Here is a 19,725-nt window from a genome sequence, read left to right on the forward strand (position 1 = left end):
CGCCGTGCCGAGCCGGCCCAGCGCAGGAGGTGCCGGCCGGGTTCTTTCTCTCCAGCAGAACCCGAGGCGTGGACGCGGTCATTGTCCCCTCCCGGCCCCGAGAGAGATTGAAATGTCTGCCGAGGCTGAGCGTATCGCTTTGGTTCTGGCTCGGCGTGGCAGACTGCGAGTGGGAAACCAAGCGTAGCGCGAGAGCCCGGCGTCCAACAGGGTAACGATAGCAGCAGCCCCCTCGGCCGGGGCTTCCGGCACACCCCCAGGGTCTGCTGCGGTGGTCGTAAACGCTCACCGCGTCGTCATCGGCCGTGATCGATCCACTGATGGATGAATGCCCCCCCCCCACAGGCTGTCACCATCTCTCACAATCATGCATCTAATAATCCACCCACGCACGAGCCGATTGCATCGCTCCGTCTCCTCGATGGACGTTTCTCGGACTTGTGGCATTAAATTTGAACGGACCGTGACGTGCGTGGATAATAATAATTCACTTCATCGCAAACGTCACGATAAACATTGTTGATTTTAATTCACAAGAGAGAATGTGCACTTTTGTGTTTGTCAACATTAAAAATCAACGTATTGCTATTAACATACCAGACCTTGCTATTAATGTACATCATCCTTCACGCGACATATTTTTCCGTTAAAACAAAAGTCGATTCCCACATTTACATCAAGGTATTGGGAGCACCGGGCCCCGTCCGGTGAGGCCGGCCACCAGCCGCCCGCGTCACTGTAACTCGACGCAGTCCGACCGGCGGAGCTGCCGCATCATGGAGAGGAAGTTGTCGGCGGAGTTGGGGACCGAGAGCTCCGGGTCTTCCCTGCCGGTGGCGGTCGCCAGAAGCATCTCGGAGTGGATGTGCGTCACCTGCACGCGGCGCGAGAGGGGTCGGGGTCCACGCGTCGAGTTTGCGCATCGCGCGTACCACCGTCTAACCCGTGCTGGTTTGAGAACGCCGCGTGCTGGTTTGAGAACGCGTGCAGGTGAGAGATAGGGAGGAACGCGTCGTTGCTGGACGGGACGATGGCCGGCGGTCGAGACTAATGACGGGAGTGGCAACCGGAGGATGGCGCGAGGAACGGGCCGTGGCATCGCGAGCTCGCGGGGAACAAGGGCCCTGCTTGGGGAAGCGTCCGTCCGGCGGTGGATAGATCAGGGCATGCTAGGAAGCGCTCACCTGCACGGTGATGGCCTTGTTGTGCGCGGCCTTCCCGTTGGGCCACTTGCTGCCGAGGCACAGCACGACGTCGCAGTCGGGGGGCGGCTGCCGCCGCGCGTCGGCGCCACCGTCATACCAGGCGCTCATCTCTGTGACGCACGCGGCACGGAACATCGGTCAATCGACGGTCGCCAGCGCGGCCATTAACACACAAACCTCATTCGTCAATAATATTCTTGCCCTAAAATGAAAAAATATATAAAATTGCTTGTAGGTGGCATTTCAGGCAATAACTCTTATTCATAACTTTCCTTCCAAAGTCCACCACGTTGACGATTGTGCTGGGGTCCTGTTGTGTGCGCTTGTGCACCACTGCCTAGGCAGCTTCGCGACGACGACGCCATCACAACGTGTTTGATGGTGACCCGGGCACTCGCTGCACAGTCCCCCGCGTGATCATTATTTCTGCTTCTCACCGTGTACATTTGCAGTCCACCTCCAAATTCCACAGCAGCCCCATACCGATCTGCGCATAGCGGTCGCCCCTCCGAGCACCGTCCACTCTCGTGATGAGATTGGGCGCGTACCCGGTGATGGGTCGCAGGTAATTCTTACGAAGGCGGCGGTGGTGGTGTTAAATGTAACCGCGTTAAAGTATCTAATGGCCTGGGAGACGGATTCCTGCCACAAAAATTACCAATTGCCTCCCAATTGGATCCGAGCGCTGTCCAACATTCGTTTTGAGTAGAAAGATGCTGAAAATGTAAATTGTGTCACCAGCTGGGAACGCCAGAGACCAGGGGGCATCAGTGCCAGTGGGAGACGACGATTGCTGTCTGATCCAAATCAAGTAGCTTGTGGTGTCATTTTCCAAGTTTTGCAAATGTAGATCCTGATGTCCGGCACACAATGGCCTACTCTTGCAAATGACGTCCTGGGAACTTTGACGGCTACCGTGAAGCAGACGGCGTGCATGGTATTACTTCGGTTATCGACCCCGCAGTTAGAACCAGTGCGACCACTGCATTCGAACCGCGAACCCCTGCAACATGCGGCAAATGCTCGTTGCAGCGTTAATCCGTCGCGTTCTGAAGTTAGAATTGTTTACAGGCGGAGTTCAGGCAGAACCGGTCAAATAGTGGTCGCGTCCGTCAGAATCCATTAAGAATTAATAAAACTGCGCGCTCCTTTGAGGCCCCCGGAGGCAAACTGCTCCCCACCTGCAGTTCAACTCTCCTGCATCTCCGCCACCACCCCCGCCCCAACCCCCCCTGATGGAGCCTCCTCCTCCACCCGATGGGCGTCCCAAGCGGGGAGAGCTCGGCGGACAGGGACATCCAAAGGGACGACAGGAGAACGACAAAGGTCCATTAATGGCGAGCGCGTCGTGGCGAGCGCGTCGTGGCGGCCGCGGCGCTCACGTACTCTGCAGGAAGTCCGCAAAGTCGTAGAGCAGCGTGCGAGCGCGCGTCCTCTTGTCGGCGCGCGTCAGCGCGTTGGCCCTCTCGCTCGCGTGCTGCCCGGGCCCCGAGTAGAAGACGCGGCAGCGGCAGAGGCGCGTGGCCTCCACCCCCTTCGGCGTGGCCTGCGGCGGGCAGAACGCACGGTCACGAGGGTCGGAGGGCAGGTTCCTGCACTCCCTCCCGTTAGCCCCAGGGTGACGGCGGTCGACAATTAGCGTTAACCATCACGTGCCCAGTCGGCACGAAAAGTGTAAAGCAAATGAAAATTGAAATGGAGGCTGCGCAAACCAACACAGCTGGGGGTGTGTGTCAGGTATGGCTTGTGCTTGGGGCTGGTTGGCTAGTTATTATGGTGAAGGGATTGTGATAGTGTTTAGTTAGTGTAAGTGTATGGCTGGCTAAATTATGGGCAGGTATATAGTGTGGTTAGTGTGACTGGCTGAGTCGTGGGGCCCGTGCAATTGGCTGGTATTGTCAGGCCCAGTGCGGCGAGGCTTTGGGGTTGGGCTCGTGGCCAACGTCCCACTTGCCCAAGCACTCACCTCCAGCAGCAGCCCATTGCCCATGATGGAGATTCTCTCCGCGACCTCCTGCCTTTTGATCTCCTCCAGCTGCGGGGGTGGCGCGGGCAGGCGCAGGACGCGAGGCTCCGGCATGCCGGGCAGGCTGTACCTGGCCACCTCGCTGGGCTCCCACTCCTCGTTGCAGACGAGGCAGCCCACCGGCACCCCGGCGGCGGCGGCCACCTCCGTCACCAGCACGACGTGGCCGAAGTAGCTGATGCTCACCTTGAGCCGGTGCACTGGCGGGCAAAATGGAACCCCCACCCCGTGGGAGAAACGCAGATTTACAACCGGGCGCGGGGGTGGAAATGATTTACATGGACTGCTGCAGCAGATGACGAGTGTTCACCAGGCATATGCGAACCGCCGATTTGCAATATTTGAATCATCTCCCTCCTAACGCGCGGATTTGTGTTTGGGTCCGAGCATGTTTGGCGTGCGCATGCGCAGTCGTGAGGCCAGGTACGAGCAGACGCATGCACAGAGGCGCGTCTGCGTGTGCGCACCTGTGCGCGTCCCGTGCTCGCGTACACTTCACACGGTACACCTCGTGCGCGTACACGGTGTGCCTCGTACCGTGCACGCGTACACCTCGCACGGTACGTGCGTCTGCAGCTATGTGCGGGCAGAGGCATGCAGGCAGAGGCATGCGCACACGGCACGCGCAGATGTGCACGCAGCTACTTACCCAACTCCTCCATCACCGCTGGTGCCACTGCCGCCCCCTGGAAGGATCCCACGCTCTCCATGGACACGTTGGAGTCGTGCACGCAGGGCTGGACGGCCCCGCCTTGGTAGAACTCGCCCGGCGCCGGGAGGTGGTGGTGGTGGTGGTGGTGAGGAAGGGCGATGCGTAGGTCCAGATGATAGGCCACCTCTTCCTGGGTGCCCGGCGCCAGGCAGACCTCGGGGCCACGGAAGGTCCCTGTCGTCTCCAGGGGCGGGCACAGCACGGGGTCTTCTCCCATGCCGCGCGCCAGCAGAGTCGCACAGTGAGGCTCAATATTCATCTGGCCAAACGAGTTTTGGAGATGTGACTGTGGGAGGAGAACAGGTTAGGCTCCACGAGCCCTTTTGCGTATCAACCACGCTTCACCAGGAATTACAATATCCACGCGTCCTCGTTTACTTATTAACCACTGCTCACTCGTCGAGGGTCAGCAAGTCACATGACCGCAAACGCATCGACAATTAAAGCGATTACTTTCAAACATTGTCGTAGGCCCCATCATGAGGAAGTGTTGCATTGTCAACTGCACCTCTTACCAAGAATCCCACCGATAAACGCGTACGAACACTCATTATTTGGCTCAATACATCTTAGTATATAGAGGACTGCAGAGCTCATGAAACAAAACCGCGTTATGAATACTGTGTTGGCATTTTGGAGCAATGCACGAAGGAAAAAAAACTGAATTTTTTTCCTTCGGTGAAAACAAATAAACAATCGCTGCAACTCCCAAACCTTGTTCGGTCGCTTTCTGCAGCTGCTGCCGCCTCTAGAACGAGGTGGTTAACGACCACTGGGCAAGAGGACCAATCATTTACATTCACGCTATCCTGCCCACCACCACTCTCCCTGGCCATCTCACTCGCCATCTCACTCACCATCTCGCGCACCATCATCTCACGCACCATCTCACGCACCATCTCACGCACCATCTCACGCACCATCTCACGCACCATCTCACCATCTCACTCAACATTCTCACTCACCATCTCACTCAACATTCTCACTCACCATCTCACTTGCCCGGAACTCCGGCACTTGAGAGACCTCTGCTGTTCTCTCTGCAACAGTGAGACAAAAAACGGAGGAAGCGTTAAAGAGAGGTGGTGGCAATTCCATCCGTGTTCTCAGTGACCAGGAAGAGGGCCTGTCCAGACGAAGCCCCCCCTAGACATAAGGCAATGATGGCTAAACTACCCCCAAGATCCCGAACAAAGACGAAACCGATATACAGTTGTCTCTTTTATGCTGCCGCTGTCTAAAATAAGATTGCCACAAGTCAACTCTTGCTAGTCGACTCCAGCAGACTGCTGTCTGCGTTATACAGGCAGCATGCAAGGCATGATGGAAGGACACATCTATCAGTCGGAACTATGCGTTCCGCAGTCCAGGATGACGTGCGTGTGTGCAACTACTGATGAGCTTGACCTGTAGGCCGTGAGAATTGTTTTTCAACTTGCTGGCGAGTCGGAGAGACATTGTGGCCTTTAGACCCTTCAGCACAAGGTGCTGGAGGGCAACAACAAAATCTGTCCAGACCATTTGGTGGCCAAACCCAATTTTTTTTTTATCTTCGACGACATAGGGGAGAGTGGGAGAGGTCAGAGGTGGTGGTGGGTGGTGGGGTTGGGGGGGGGGTTCAGTAGCGTATTCAGCGCCGGTTAACGAGAGGCCAGCCCCGACTCACGGTTGTGCGAGCAGCCCGTCGTGCGGGGAAACAGGCGGTAGACGCGGAACAGCTCGGGCGGGCTGAGCTTGGCGCCGTCCGTCTCGCACTCCAGCATCTTCTCGAGCGCGCAGCGCAGCGACTGGCGCCAGTCGGACGGCTTCGACGAGTCCACGCGGCCCTTCATGGTCGCGTAGGCCTGCGCCCAGCGGAAGGAGCGCGAGCACCACGTCAGCGCCTCGCTCGCCCGCACGCTCACCAACACCGCACGCTCACCAACACCGCACGCTCACCAACACCGCACGCTCACCAACACCGCACGCTCACCAACACTGCACGCTCACCAACACCGCACGCTCACCAACACCGCACGCTCACCAACACCGCACGCTCACCAACACCGCACGCTCACCAACACCGCACGCTCACCAACACTGCACGCTCACCAACACAGCACGCTCACCAACACCGCACGCTCACCAACACTGCACGCTCACCAATACCGCACGCTCACCAACACTGCACGCTCACCAACACTGCACGCTCACCAATACCGCACGCTCACCAACACTGCACGCTCACCAACACCGCACGCTCACCAACACTGCACGCTCACCAACACTGCACGCTCACCAACACTGCACGCTCACCAACACCGCACGCTCACCAACACTGCACGCTCACCAACACCGCACGCTCACCAACACTGCACGCTCACCAATACCGCACGCTCACCAACACTGCACGCTCACCAACACTGCACGCTCACCAACACTGCACGCTCACCAACACCGCACGCTCACCAACACTGCACGCTCACCAACACCGCACGCTCACCAACACTGCACGCTCACCAACACTGCACGCTCACCAACACTGCACGCTCACCAACACTGCACGCTCACCAACACCGCACGCTCACCAACACTGCACGCTCACCAACACCGCACGCTCACCAACACTGCACGCTCACCAACACTGCACGCTCACCAACACTGCACGCTCACCAACACCGCACGCTCACCAACACTGCACGCTCACCAATACCGCACGCTCACCAACACCGCACGCTCACCAACACTGCACGGCTCACCAATACCGCACGCTCACCAACACCGCACGCTCACCAACACCGCACGGCTCACCAATACCGCACGCTCACCAACACCGCACGCTCACCAACACCGCACGCTCACCAATACCGCACGCTCACCAACACCGCACGCTCACCAATACCGCACGCTCCGCCAACACCGCACGGCTCACCAACACCGCACGTCACCAACACCGCACGCTCCGCCAACACTGCACGCTCACCAACACCGCACGCTCACCAATACCGCACGGCTCACCAATACCGCACGCTCACCAACACCGCACGCTCACCAACACCGCACGCTCACCAATACCGCACGGCTCACCAATACCGCACGCTCACCAACACCGCACGCTCACCAACACCGCACGCTCCGCCAACACCGCACGCTCCGCCAACACCGCACGGCTCACCAATACCGCACGCTCACCAACACCGCACGCTTCGCCAACACCGCACGCTCACCAACACCGCACGTCACCAACACCGCACGGCTCACCAACACCGCACGCTCACCAACACCGCACGCTCACCAACACCGCACGTCACCAACACCGCACGCTCACCAACACCGCACGCTCACCAACACCGCACGCTCACCAACACCGCACGCTTCGCCAACACCGCACGCTCACCAACACTGCACGCTCACCAACACCGCACGCTCACCAACACCGCACGCTTCGCCAACACCGCACGCTCACCAACACCGCACGTCACCAACACCGCACGCTTCGCCAACACCGCACGCTCACCAACACCGCACGTCACCAACACCGCACGCTCACCAACACCGCACGCTCACCAACACCGCACGTCACCAACACCGCACGCTCACCAACACCGCACGTCACCAACACCGCACGCTCACCAACACCGCACGTCACCAACACCGCACGCTCACCAACACCGCACGTCACCAACACCGCACGCTCACCAACACTGCACGCTCACCAACACCGCACGCTTCGCCAACACCGCACGCTCACCAACACCGCACGTCACCAACACCGCACGCTCACCAACACCGCACGTCACCAACACTGCACGCTCACCAACACCGCACGTCACCAACACCGCACGCTCACCAACACCGCACGTCACCAACACCGCACGCTCACCAACACCGCACGTCACCAACACCGCACGCTCACCAACACTGCACGCTCACCAACACCGCACGCTCACCAACACCGCACGCTCACCAACACCGCACGCTTCGCCAACACCGCACGCTCACCAACACCGCACGCTTCGCCAACACCGCACGCTCACCAACACCGCACGCTCACCAACACCGCACGCTTCGCCAACACCGCACGCTCACCAACACCGCACGCTCACCAACACCGCACGCTCACCAACACCGCACGCTTCGCCAACACCGCACGCTCACCAACACCGCACGCTCACCAACACCGCACGCTCACCAACACCGCACGCTCACCAACACTGCACGCTCACCAACACCGCACGCTCACCAACACTGCACGCTCACCAACACCGCACGCTCACCAACACTGCACGCTCACCAACACCGCACGCTCACCAACACTGCACGCTCACCAACACCGCACGCTCCGCCAACACCGCACGGCTCACCAACACCGCACGCTCACCAACACCGCACGCTCACCAACACTGCACGCTCACCAACACCGCACGCTCCGCCAACACCGCACGGCTCACCAACACCGCACGCTCCGCCAACACCGCACGCTCACCAACACCGCACGCTCACCAACACCGCACGCTCACCAACACCGCACGCTCCGCCAACACCGCACGCTCACCAACACCGCACGCTCACCAACACCGCACGCTTCGCCAACACCGCACGCTCACCAACACCGCACGTCACCAACACCGCACGCTCACCAACACCGCACGTCACCAACACCGCACGCTCACCAACACCGCATGGCTCACCAACACCGCACGTCACCAACACCGTACGCTCACCAACACCGCACGCTCACCAACACCGCACGTCACCAACACCGCACGCTCACCAACACCGCACGCTCACCAACACCGCACGTCACCAACACCGCACGCTCACCAACACCGCACGTCACCAACACCGCACGCTCACCAACACCGCATGGCTCACCAACACCGCACGCTCACCAACACCGCACGCTCCGCCAACACCGCACGTCACCAACACCGCACGTCACCAACACCGCACGCTCCGCCAACACCGCATGGCTCACCAACACCGCACGCTCACCAACACCGCACGCTCACCAACACCGCACGCTCCGCCAACACCGCACGTCACCAACACCGCACGCTCCGCCAACACCGCACGCTCACCAACACCGCACGCTCACCAACACCGCACGCTCACCAACACCGCACGCTCACCAACACCGCACGCTCACCAACACCGCACGCTCACCAACACTGCACGCTCACCAACACCGCACGCTCACCAACACCGCACGCTCACCAACACCGCACGCTCACCAACACCGCACGCTCACCAACACCGCACGCTCACCAACACCGCACGCTCACCAACACCGCACGCTCACCAACACCGCACGCTCACCAACACTGCACGCTCACCAACACCGCACGCTCACCAACACCGCACGCTCACCAACACCGCACGCTCACCAACACCGCACGCTCCGCCAACACCGCACGCTCACCAACACTGCACGCTCACCAACACTGCACGCTCACCAACACTGCACGCTCACCAACACCGCACGCTCACCAACACCGCACGCTCACCAACACCGCACGCTCACCAACACCGCACGCTCACCAACACTGCACGCTCACCAACACCGCACGCTCCGCCAACACCGCACGCTCACCAACACTGCACGCTCACCAACACTGCACGCTCACCAACACCGCACGCTCACCAACACCGCACGCTCACCAACACCGCACGCTCACCAACACTGCACGCTCACCAACACCGCACGCTCACCAACACCGCACGCTCCGCCAACACCGCACGCTCACCAACACTGCACGCTCACCAACACCGCACGCTCACCAACACCGCACGCTCCGCCAACACCGCACGCTCACCAACACTGCACGCTCACCAACACCGCACGCTCACCAACACCGCACGCTCACCAACACCGCACGCTCCGCCAACACCGCACGCTCCGCCAACACCGCACGCTCACCAACACTGCACGCTCACCAACACCGCACGCTCACCAACACTGCACGGCTCACCAACACCGCACGCTCCGCCAACACCGCACGCTCACCAACACTGCACGGCTCACCAACACCGCACGCTCACCAACACCGCACGCTCCGCCAACACCGCACGCTCACCAACACTGCACGCTCACCAACACCGCACGCTCACCAACACCGCACGCTCACCAACACCGCACGCTCCGCCAACACCGCACGCTCCGCCAACACCGCACGCTCACCAACACTGCACGCTCACCAACACTGCACGCTCACCAACACCGCACGCTCACCAACACTGCACGCTCACCAACACTGCACGGCTCACCAACACCGCACGCTCCGCCAACACCGCACGCTCCGCCAACACCGCACGCTCACCAACACTGCACGCTCACCAACACCGCACGCTCACCAACACCGCACGCTCACCAACACCGCACGCTCACCAACACCGCACGCTCACCAACACCGCACGCTCACCAACACTGCACGCTCACCAACACCGCACGCTCACCAACACCGCACGCTCACCAACACCGCACGCTCCGCCAACACCGCACGCTCACCAACACCGCACGCTCACCAACACCGCACGCTCCGCCAACACCGCACGCTCACCAACACTGCACGCTCACCAACACCGCACGCTCACCAACACCGCACGCTCCGCCAACACCGCACGCTCACCAACACCGCATGGCTCACCAACACCGCACGTCACCAACACCGCACGCTCACCAACATCACTCACCAACACAGCACGCTCACCAACACCGCACGCTCACCAACACCGCACGCTCACCAACACCGCACGCTCACCAACACCGCACGGCTCACCAACACCGCACGTCACCAACACCGCACGCTCACCAACATCACTCACCAACACAGCACGCTCACCAACACCGCACGCTCACCAACACCGCTCACCAACATCACTCACCAACACTGCACGGCTCGCCAACACCGCACGCTCCGCCAACACCGCACGCTCACCAACACCGCACGCTCACCAACACCGCACGCTCACCAACACCGCACGCTCACCAACACCGCACGCTCACCAACACCGCACGCTCACCAACACCGCACGCTCACCAACACTGCACGCTCACCAACACCGCACGCTCACCAACACCGCACGCTCACCAACACTGCACGCTCACCAACACCGCTCACCAACATCACTCACCAACACAGCACGCTCACCAACATCACTCACCAACACCGCACGCTCACCAACACCGCACGCTCACCAACACCGCACGCTCACCAACACTGCACGCTCACCAACACTGCACGCTCACCAACACCGCTCACCAACATCACTCACCAACACCGCACGCTCACCAACACTGCACGCTCACCAACACCGCACGCTCACCAACACCGCACGCTCACCAACACTGCACGCTCACCAACACCGCTCACCAACATCACTCACCAACACAGCACGCTCACCAACATCACTCACCAACACCGCACGCTCACCAACACCGCACGCTCACCAACACCGCACGCTCACCAACACTGCACGCTCACCAACACTGCACGCTCACCAACACCGCTCACCAACATCACTCACCAACACCGCACGCTCACCAACACCGCACGCTCACCAACACTGCACGCTCACCAACACTGCACGCTCACCAACACCGCTCACCAACATCACTCACCAACACCGCACGCTCACCAACACTGCACGCTCACCAACACCGCACGCTCACCAACACTGCACGCTCACCAACACCGCTCACCAACATCACTCACCAACACAGCACGCTCACCAACACTGCACGGCTCGCTCGCACTCCGCGGCTCACTGGCACAAATAGATCTCAGTGCCACACAGCACGCACTCTCATGTTCTTTCACGCCGTCACCCGCACACACCACCTCCCAACAGGTCGCTATGCCGCAGTCATTATCAGCAGAGGGCAGTGTAGAAAAGCCCATTGTTCTATCAACCAGCACTAACCAATGTGAAATCTGGTCAAACGCCACGTGTGGGACTCACTGGCAAGTCACCCGGAATGTGGCCGTTGGTGAGATGTCGATCCCTACTCTTAGGTTTTTTCGGTAAAGTCACGTAGGTAAAAAATATAAGTAAATAATAAAATAATAGAGCTAATTATAGAAATAAAATAATAAATCACGACGTTTTGAAGGCAACACACGTCTCCGTCATCAGGTGGGACCGTCACAGCTAAATTTACTGTATTTACCTACATGGTGACTTTACCGAAAAAACCTAAGAGTATGAATCCTTGCAGTCACGAAAGCTTCACATCTAGAACGTCGATCCCTGCCCCGCTCCCAGGCCGGGCGCCCGAGTCCCCGTGGCGCCTGGTGCCCACTCCCGAGTGGGGGGCTCGGCGTGGGCAGCAGCGGCAGCCGGGGGGTGGACGGGGTGGGAGTGGGGGCAGCTCACCCGGAAGATGGAGTCGGTGTCCCGAGAGAGACGCTTCTTGGCGCTGTCCCAGGGGATGCGCACGGCGGAGCGGGAGTCGTCCTCCCACGCGACGCCGTAGAGCCCCGCGTCGGCCAGGTTGCCCAGCCAGTCCCGCAGGAGCGTGTGGCCCTTGCCGGGCATGGCCTAGGGTGCGGGGATGCGGGACACGGACAATTACCGAGGGCGGTGACCGTGCACGGACGAGGAGGTGGACCGGCGCCACGGGATGTCGCGCGCGATGGTCGGCCGTCACCCAGGAGATAATCACGGACGATGTCAACCATCACCCAGACGATGTCAACCATCACCCAGACGATGTCAACCATCACACAGACGATGTCAACCATCACCCAGACGATGTCAACCATCACACAGACGATGTCAACCATCACCCAGACGATGTCAACCATCACACAGACGATGTCAACCATCACCCAGACGATGTCAACCATCACCCAGACGATGTCAACCATCACCCAGACTATGTCAACCATCACACAGACGATGTCAACCATCACACAGACGATGTCAACCATCACACAGGAGATGTCAACCATCACACAGGAGATGCAACGTCACCCAGAATATCACGCGTGGTGTTGTACATCGCACAGGACATGAACCGTGACCCCCAGATATCAAGTGTGATGTTAGCAATCACGCAGGAGATCAGCCGTCCCAGGAATCACCAAACACCAGGAGGCCGGTGGCTGCCCGCATTGCTTGAGACACCAACCACCAACCCAGGGCATTACACATCGCCTGTGACGTCGCCTTCTTCAGCCGCCACGTCACTCATCACGTCGCCTCTGACATCACAGGCATGGCCCACGATATCGATCATCACGAGCCATGATCAGTCCACTGTTGGATGAGGGCCTCCCCAAGTCGCCGCCGCCGCCACATCTCACGGTCTGAGTTGCCACCATCGGAGGTGCGGGAGCGGGCGCACTGCACTTGACGTGGTGGACCCTGCGGCCACGGCGCCGTTGCAGGCCACGGCTGCCACCAGTGGCGATGTCCAACACGGCCCTGAGTAGCGTGCCAGATTCGGTGTGCGAGTTTGTATCCATCAACACTGGGGAGGCAAAGCCCCTCCAGCCTTAATAGGCGCTCGCTAACAGCAGTCTGTGTGCGTCCCGTGTCTCTGAAGCTGTCCGATGTGAAGTCGCCCAGGTGTCGAGTCGAGCCTGGCGCCCACAGCTCCAACTCGACCGGCACAGCCCCCCACACTGCAGATACGACGATGTCACAAGCCACGGGGTGGATCAGCTGGTACACGCGGGGTGGATCACGTGTGGTGGATCAGCTGGTACACGCGGGGTGGATCACGTGGGGTGGATCAGCTGGTACACGCGGAGTGGATCACGTGGGGTGGATCAGCTGGTACACGCGGAGTGGATCACGCGGGGTGGATCAGCTGGTACACGCGGGGTGGATCACGTGTGGTGGATCAGCTGGTACACGCGGGGTGGATCACGTGTGGTGGATCAGCTGGTACACGCGGAGTGGATCACGTGGGGTGGATCAGCTGGTACACGCGGGGTGGATCACGCGGGGTGGATCAGCTGGTACACGCGGGGTGGATCACGTGGGTGGATCATCTGGTACTCAAGGGGTCGATCAGCTGATACGGGGTTAAACACGCGGGGTGGATCAGTTGGCACTCACGGGGTGGATCACACGCGAGATGCTGGATCACGGGCGAGGTGGTGGATCACGGGCGAGGTGGTGGATCACGGGCGAGGTGGTGGATCACGGGCGAGGTGGTGGATCACGGGCGAGGTGGATCACTCTCCACGCCTGAGCAGAAACCTCCACCCGGAAACGCGGACGTAGCGAGAAATGACGTCACCGCCCACGCAGCTTCTCATTCGTCAACGCGACACCTGGGCGACTCCGCGTACATCGCAGGCGCGTGCTCTGGTGTCACGTGACACGCGTGCGAGAGACGAATGTCGGCTATGCTCTTGATGGAAGCGATCAGTTTGCTCGCTACATTAAAGCTGTTGGTGAATCACGAGAGCGCGCATCATCTCCTCTCTCACGCCACCCGGCCGACTCCGTGCTCCACCCCGCCACACGCCTCGACCCCCCCCCGCCACACGCCTCGACCCCCCCGCGCCACACTCCTTGACCCCCCCCGCCACACTCCTTGACCCCCCCCGCGCCGTTCGCCACGGGGAATTTCCGTCCAGGGGCACGGCGCCGCGGTGGCTATGAGATGTTGACTACCTCGCGGGGCATGCAGGAGCCCGTGGGTTCGATCCCGACCCTGACGATGCCTGCTGCTGCTGCTGCATATTTGGAGTTTGCGTCTCTCTCTCTCCCCGTGGTCGCGTGAATTCCTCTCCGGCTTTCCCCCCGTCACAATAAAAATCAATCGCAGGAAGAAACTACGAATTTGGTCATTTTAAAGAAACCTCAACATTCCAAGAGCGGCCAAAGCAGTCGCTTAAAGAGCCGCACGCGACTCCCTAGGCTGCGCTAACTGAGCCCCGGGTTTGGAGCAGCTGCAGACTATTTGGCTGCTCGAACCGCCCACGTGATGATGATGATGATGAGCCAGTTCGTTGAGCTATCGTTTGTGGCCAGGTCGCTTCTGAAAAAGAGCTACACAGCTCAGTGAGGCCTTACCTGGTCTGATAAAAAAACCTATAAGATAGTGGAGTTGTTTTGAGCATGGCGAATGTGTTATCTATGAAGGTCGCTCACCTGTCGTTCTTGGAGGATCTCTGGCGAGCCGAGATGTTCAGTGAGGAATTGCGTCCAGTTACAACGAGCCGAGCTCGTGGTGGTGATCGTGGTGGTGATGGTAGTGGTGGTGTTGATGATGGTAGTGGTGGTGATGATGATGATGGTAGTGGTGGTGATGGTGGTGGTGATGGTAGTGGTGGTGATGGTAGTGGTGGTGACTCTCACACGCGTGCCGGGAAGCTTTTAAGCTGTCTTCGAAAGATCCTGCTCCTCCTCCTCCTCCTTCACGGCCAATCACGCGAGGCCAGCGAACACCTGCAGGATATCTTTACCTGCCATGAGCACACGGAGACGTGCCGATAACAGCATGACAGTAAGTGATGCGGTGATGCAGACGGGCGGGTGGGGGAGTTGCATGAGGTCAGCTCAGGGCGCAGAGAGCGATGAGGAGGGGTGGTGAGAGAAGTGTACGAGTTGAGTGGGATGAGAGTCAGTGGAGTGCGGGTGGGGTGAGAGTTGGGTGAGAGTGAGTGGACTGAGTGAGAGTGTGGTGGGAGTGAGTGGGGTGAGGGTGAGTGGGTGAGAGTGAGTAGAGTGCGGTGGGAGTGGGTGGACTGAGAGTGAGTGTGGTGGGAGTGAGTGGGGTGAGAGTGTGGTGAGAGTGGACTGAGTGGAGTGGGAGTGAGTGGAGTGAGAATGAGTGGAGTGCAAGTGGGGTGAGAGTGGGTGGAGTGTGAGATGGGAGTGAGTGGAGTGAGAATGAGTGGAGTGTGAGTGGGGTCGGAGTGAGTGGGGTGAGAGTGGGGTGTGAGTGGGGTGAGGGTGGAGTGGGTGGGAGTGAGTGGGATGAGAGTGGGGTGGGAGTGGGGTGAGAGTGGGGTGGGAGTGAGTTGGGTGAGAGTGAGTGGAGTGTGGGTGGGGTGTGAGTGGGGTGAGGGTGGAGTGGGTGGGAGTGAGTGGGATGAGAGTGGGGTGGGAGTGAGTGGAGTGTGAGTGGGGTGAGAGTGGGGTGGGAGTCGAGTGTGAGTGGGGTGAGAGTGAGTGGAGTGTGAGTGGGGTGAGAGTGGGGTGTGAGTGGAGTGTGAGTGGAGTGAGAATGAGTGGAGTGCAAGTGGGGTGAGAGTGGGGTGGGAGTGGAGTCTGAGTGGGGTGAGAGTGAGTGGAGTGTGAGTGGAGTGGGGTGTGAGTGGAGTGTGAGTGGACTGGGTCTGAGTGGAGTGTGAGTGGGGTGGGAGTGAGTGGAAAGTGAGTGAGGTGGGAGTGAGTGGGGTGGGAGTAATTGGAGTGCGACACAGACAAGGTATTCGCATAGCGAGTGGTGTTCTGTTTGTCTTGTACTGACTTAGTTATTGAGTTTCACGCTTACTGAATTAAAATCATATTCATAAATAATAGAGAAGAATAACTTCAGTTTATGGTATTTATTGCGGACATTAAATACCTCCCTGTATGCGTCTTGGCGGGGAGCGGTGGTGCAGTGGTTCGCCCACTACGCGACAAAGCCGGCAAAGATAATTGAAACCGGGCCCTGGGCCTCCCCTAGGTTGACTCAGCCTTAAATGCGTACCTGGTGCGATGTGTAAAACGTCATGATGGGGGGGAAACAAATGCGGTTGTGGTCACCAACCCCCATCTCGTGCCGTACCGACATTCGAAGGCGTTACTCGCGATCAGTCTGCTTAAGGCTCAGAATCGGCATATTGTTAGTCTGGGGGCTCCTGTTCTATTCACAGACGGGGGGATTTGTTGTCTGCGATCGATTCTGTTGTTGACGCAAGAGCGGAGCTGCCCGGATCTGGGCGTTGAGTCCCGTGAGCTGCAGAATTTCCCCGTGAATGCCCCAGGACGCTCAAAATATCCACCCCGGGGCCGCCCACGCTCCGCGCGTCCCGTGCCAGGCAGCCTCGGGTGTCGCCACCGGGCAAGGTCGCAGTGGGGATGGGAGGCGAGTGAAGGTGGGGGCGACCAGGGTGGTGGTGGTGATTGGTGGTGGTTGTGAGTGGTGGTGGTGATTGGTGGTGGTGATTGGTGGTGATTGGTGGCGGTGGTGAGTGGTGGTGATTGGTGGTGGTGGTGGTGAGTGGTGGTGATTGGTGGTGGTGGTGAGTGGTGGTGGTGTTATCAGCGAGGGTTTAAAGTGTCGTGGTTTATCCTCCACCACGTGCAGGCCCCACCCCGCGGGTCTCAGGTTTCGTTCTCTCGGGTCGAGGCGAGAAAGGGGAAGCGGCGGAGAGCCCCTCCAAGGGCTCTGTTTTGAGTTTCGATTCCGCCCGACCAACAACAACTCAGGTGTGAGTACAGTCACAGTTCAGGTGAGTACAGTGACAGTTCAGGTGTGAGTACAGTCACAGTTCAGGTGAGTAGAGTAATAGTTCAGGTGTGAGTACAGTGACAGTTCAGGTGCGTGTCCAGTCACTGCTGAATGAGGGCCTGGGCGTGAAGGCGCTTTGACCATCCTTGACCACCGCTCAGTGCCGCTTGGTGAATGCTGGGGGAGGGAGCGGGGAGTGGTGGACAACAACAGTGGTGGATGCTGGCTGCGTCCCCTGCGTCCACCCGAGGCCTGAACACCTCCACCTGAACACCTCCACCTGAACACCTCCACCTGCGCCTCCCGCTCGCCCGTCCAGAGCACGCGAGGCCAGGCTCAGAGCGTGCTCAGCCTGCGAGGCGTGCCGAGTCCCAGGCGAGAGAGACAGACGCGTGATCTCGAGGGTAATGCCACCACCCCCTGCCATCGTCTCTCGGTGCCCATCGACCCACGAGTGGCAACTCGCTCGCTGACGGCCGCCTGGAGCAGCCGGCGCGCCACGAGCAGGCTCGGTTAGAGGCAGGAGGCATCGTGGTGGTGGTGGTGCTGGGTGGTGGTGGTGGTGGTGCAGGGTGGTGGTGGTGCTGGGTGGTAGTGGTGCTGGCTGGTGGTGGTGGTGCTGGTTGGTGGTGCTGACTGGTGGTGCTGGTAGTTGGTGGTGGTGGTGCTGGTTGGTGGTGGTGCTGGTCGGTGATGGTGGTTGGTGGTGGTGCCGGTTGGTGGTGGTGGTGCTGGTTGGTGGTGGTGCTGGTTGGTGGTGGTGCTGGTTGGTGGTGGTGCTGGTTGGTGGTGGTGCTGGTTGTGGACTTGCATCGTCCTCAGAGCTCGGAGGCGATCCTCGCTGCGGCCACGCGGGGCGACAAAACGACGACGGCCCCGGAGGGATTTTTTTGCAGACCATCAATTTACTGCACTTGAGATCCCGGATTAATCACGCGTGGGCTGAAACCATGAGTTTAGCGTACCCAGAATCTCAACTGTGATCCACTGCATTTGCGCCACTTTCTCAGCTTACGAACCCTCTCAGAACATTGTTAGACTTTAAACCGCTCGATCACTCATTCGCTCAGAGTCGACATTTCTATCTCGCGAGTCTCACCACGGACTGTGGCATTCCTCGATAGACGCGCGCAGACCGATCCTCGTTCGCCAATACGTCACGGTCGACGTTAAAGATCCCGTGACGTAATCGCAAGCGTCGGTCACTGCGTGCAGGTGTCCCGGTCGAACATGTGCCAAATTCGAAAATGACAACAAGCTACTCAATCACCATCACACACAGCCACGAACTCATCACTGGAACTCCTCACTGGAACTCATCACGAACTCAGTCGCTCGCGGGAGTGTCCGTGCCGAGGCAGGAGCTGCGATGGAGTTGAGGGTGGCGATTTGCCGGCCATGCGCTGGGCAGGTCGTGATGTTTGGTGATGGTTCGGAGGGGAGGAGGAGCGGCAGTGGTGTGGGGGTGGTGGCGGCAGAGGTGAAGGGGGGCGAGGTGAGGGGGGGCGAGGTGAGGGGGGGGCGAGGTGGGGGGGGGGCGAGGTGGGGGGGGGCGAGGTGGGGGCACCGAGCGTGCGGCTCGGAGGAGGGTGGGGGGGTGATTGCCGAAGTGAACGCGTGGACAGTGTCCAGGTGAGAAGGTGTCCCGTGAACACGATGGACCGGTGTTGAGATGAAAAAGTGTCAACGCAAACACACGAACAGGTAAACGGGTGGAGAGCTCTCAAAGTGAACAAATGAAGAGGTGAACAACGAATGAACGGGTGTCCAAGTCTGTACTGTATGTGCGAAGGTGAACCACACGAGCGGCTGATCGCGTCAACAGGTGCGAAGGTGATCGAGCGAACAGAGATGCCAGTGTGTACAAACGGCACCAGGTAAGCGGGTGAACACGTCAACCGATAAATCCGCGACCGGTGGACGGGGTGACCAGGTGTCCGCCCACGTGTCCAAGTCGACAAGTGCATGATGGGAGTGTGCGGCTGTCTTCGTGAACGACAGCCGCTCTTGCTTTTGTTTTTGATTCCCCGAGAATGGACACGGGGTCGTGGCTCCCGAGGAAGCTCGAAGTCGACGGAGACAGCGATTGAATGTTCCGAGCAGCAGCAACAACAGCAGCAGCGGCAGCAGCAACAACAACAGCAGCAACAGCAGCAACAACAGCAACAACAGCAACAGCAGCAGCAACAGCAACAACAGCAACAACAACAACAGCAGCAGCAACAACAACAGCAGCGGCAGCAGCAGCAAGACGCGTGCTCAATGTGTGTAGGAGTCTGTCTTGTCATCACACCATCATCATACCACCAGCAGGATCGTCATCGCCACGAGCACCAATACTAATCAACCACCACCAACGTCTTCATCACTATCACGACCATCAACGCCACAATGACCG

General features: G+C 59.5%; 1 protein-coding gene across 2 annotated transcripts; it reads right to left on the minus strand.

Moving 5' to 3' along the window:
* Nucleotides 1-504: 504 nt before the first annotated feature.
* On the minus strand, nucleotides 505-17,575 carry LOC144720410 (interferon regulatory factor 5-like). 2 transcript variants are annotated; one of them, XM_078597181.1, is made up of 10 exons: nucleotides 15,035-17,574; nucleotides 13,991-14,134; nucleotides 12,299-12,463; nucleotides 5,610-5,787; nucleotides 4,934-4,983; nucleotides 3,881-4,229; nucleotides 3,172-3,431; nucleotides 2,592-2,751; nucleotides 1,185-1,315; nucleotides 505-874 (listed from the first exon to the last, which is right to left on the minus strand). In XM_078597181.1, exons 3-10 carry the CDS (start codon nucleotides 12,458-12,460, stop codon nucleotides 734-736), a joined length of 1,431 nt encoding a protein of 476 aa, XP_078453307.1. In that variant the 5' UTR covers nucleotides 12,461-12,463; nucleotides 13,991-14,134; nucleotides 15,035-17,574; the 3' UTR covers nucleotides 505-733. The 2 variants fall into 2 exon arrangements, with proteins under 2 accessions (XP_078453307.1, XP_078453308.1); XM_078597182.1 differs by lacking the exon at nucleotides 13,991-14,134 and having other exon boundaries at nucleotides 15,035-17,575.
* Between the last annotated feature and the right edge of the window lie 2,150 nt (nucleotides 17,576-19,725).

This window comes from Lampetra planeri, chromosome 8 (assembly GCF_965212315.1).
Source record: "Lampetra planeri chromosome 8, kcLamPlan1.2.h2, whole genome shotgun sequence".
NCBI lineage: Eukaryota > Metazoa > Chordata > Hyperoartia > Petromyzontiformes > Petromyzontidae > Lampetra > Lampetra planeri.

Coding starts and splice junctions, on each gene's coding strand:
- LOC144720410 (XM_078597182.1), bottom strand. CDS start 12,460: ATGCCCGGCAAGGGCCACACGCTCCTGCGGGACTGGCTGGGCAACCTG. Junction 3,432..3,880: donor AGCGGTGATGGAGGAGTTGG/GTAAGTAGCTGC, acceptor TTTGCCCGCCAG/TGCACCGGCTCAAGGTGAGC. Junction 875..1,184: donor ACAAGGCCATCACCGTGCAG/GTGAGCGCTTCC, acceptor CGCCGCGTGCAG/GTGACGCACATCCACTCCGA.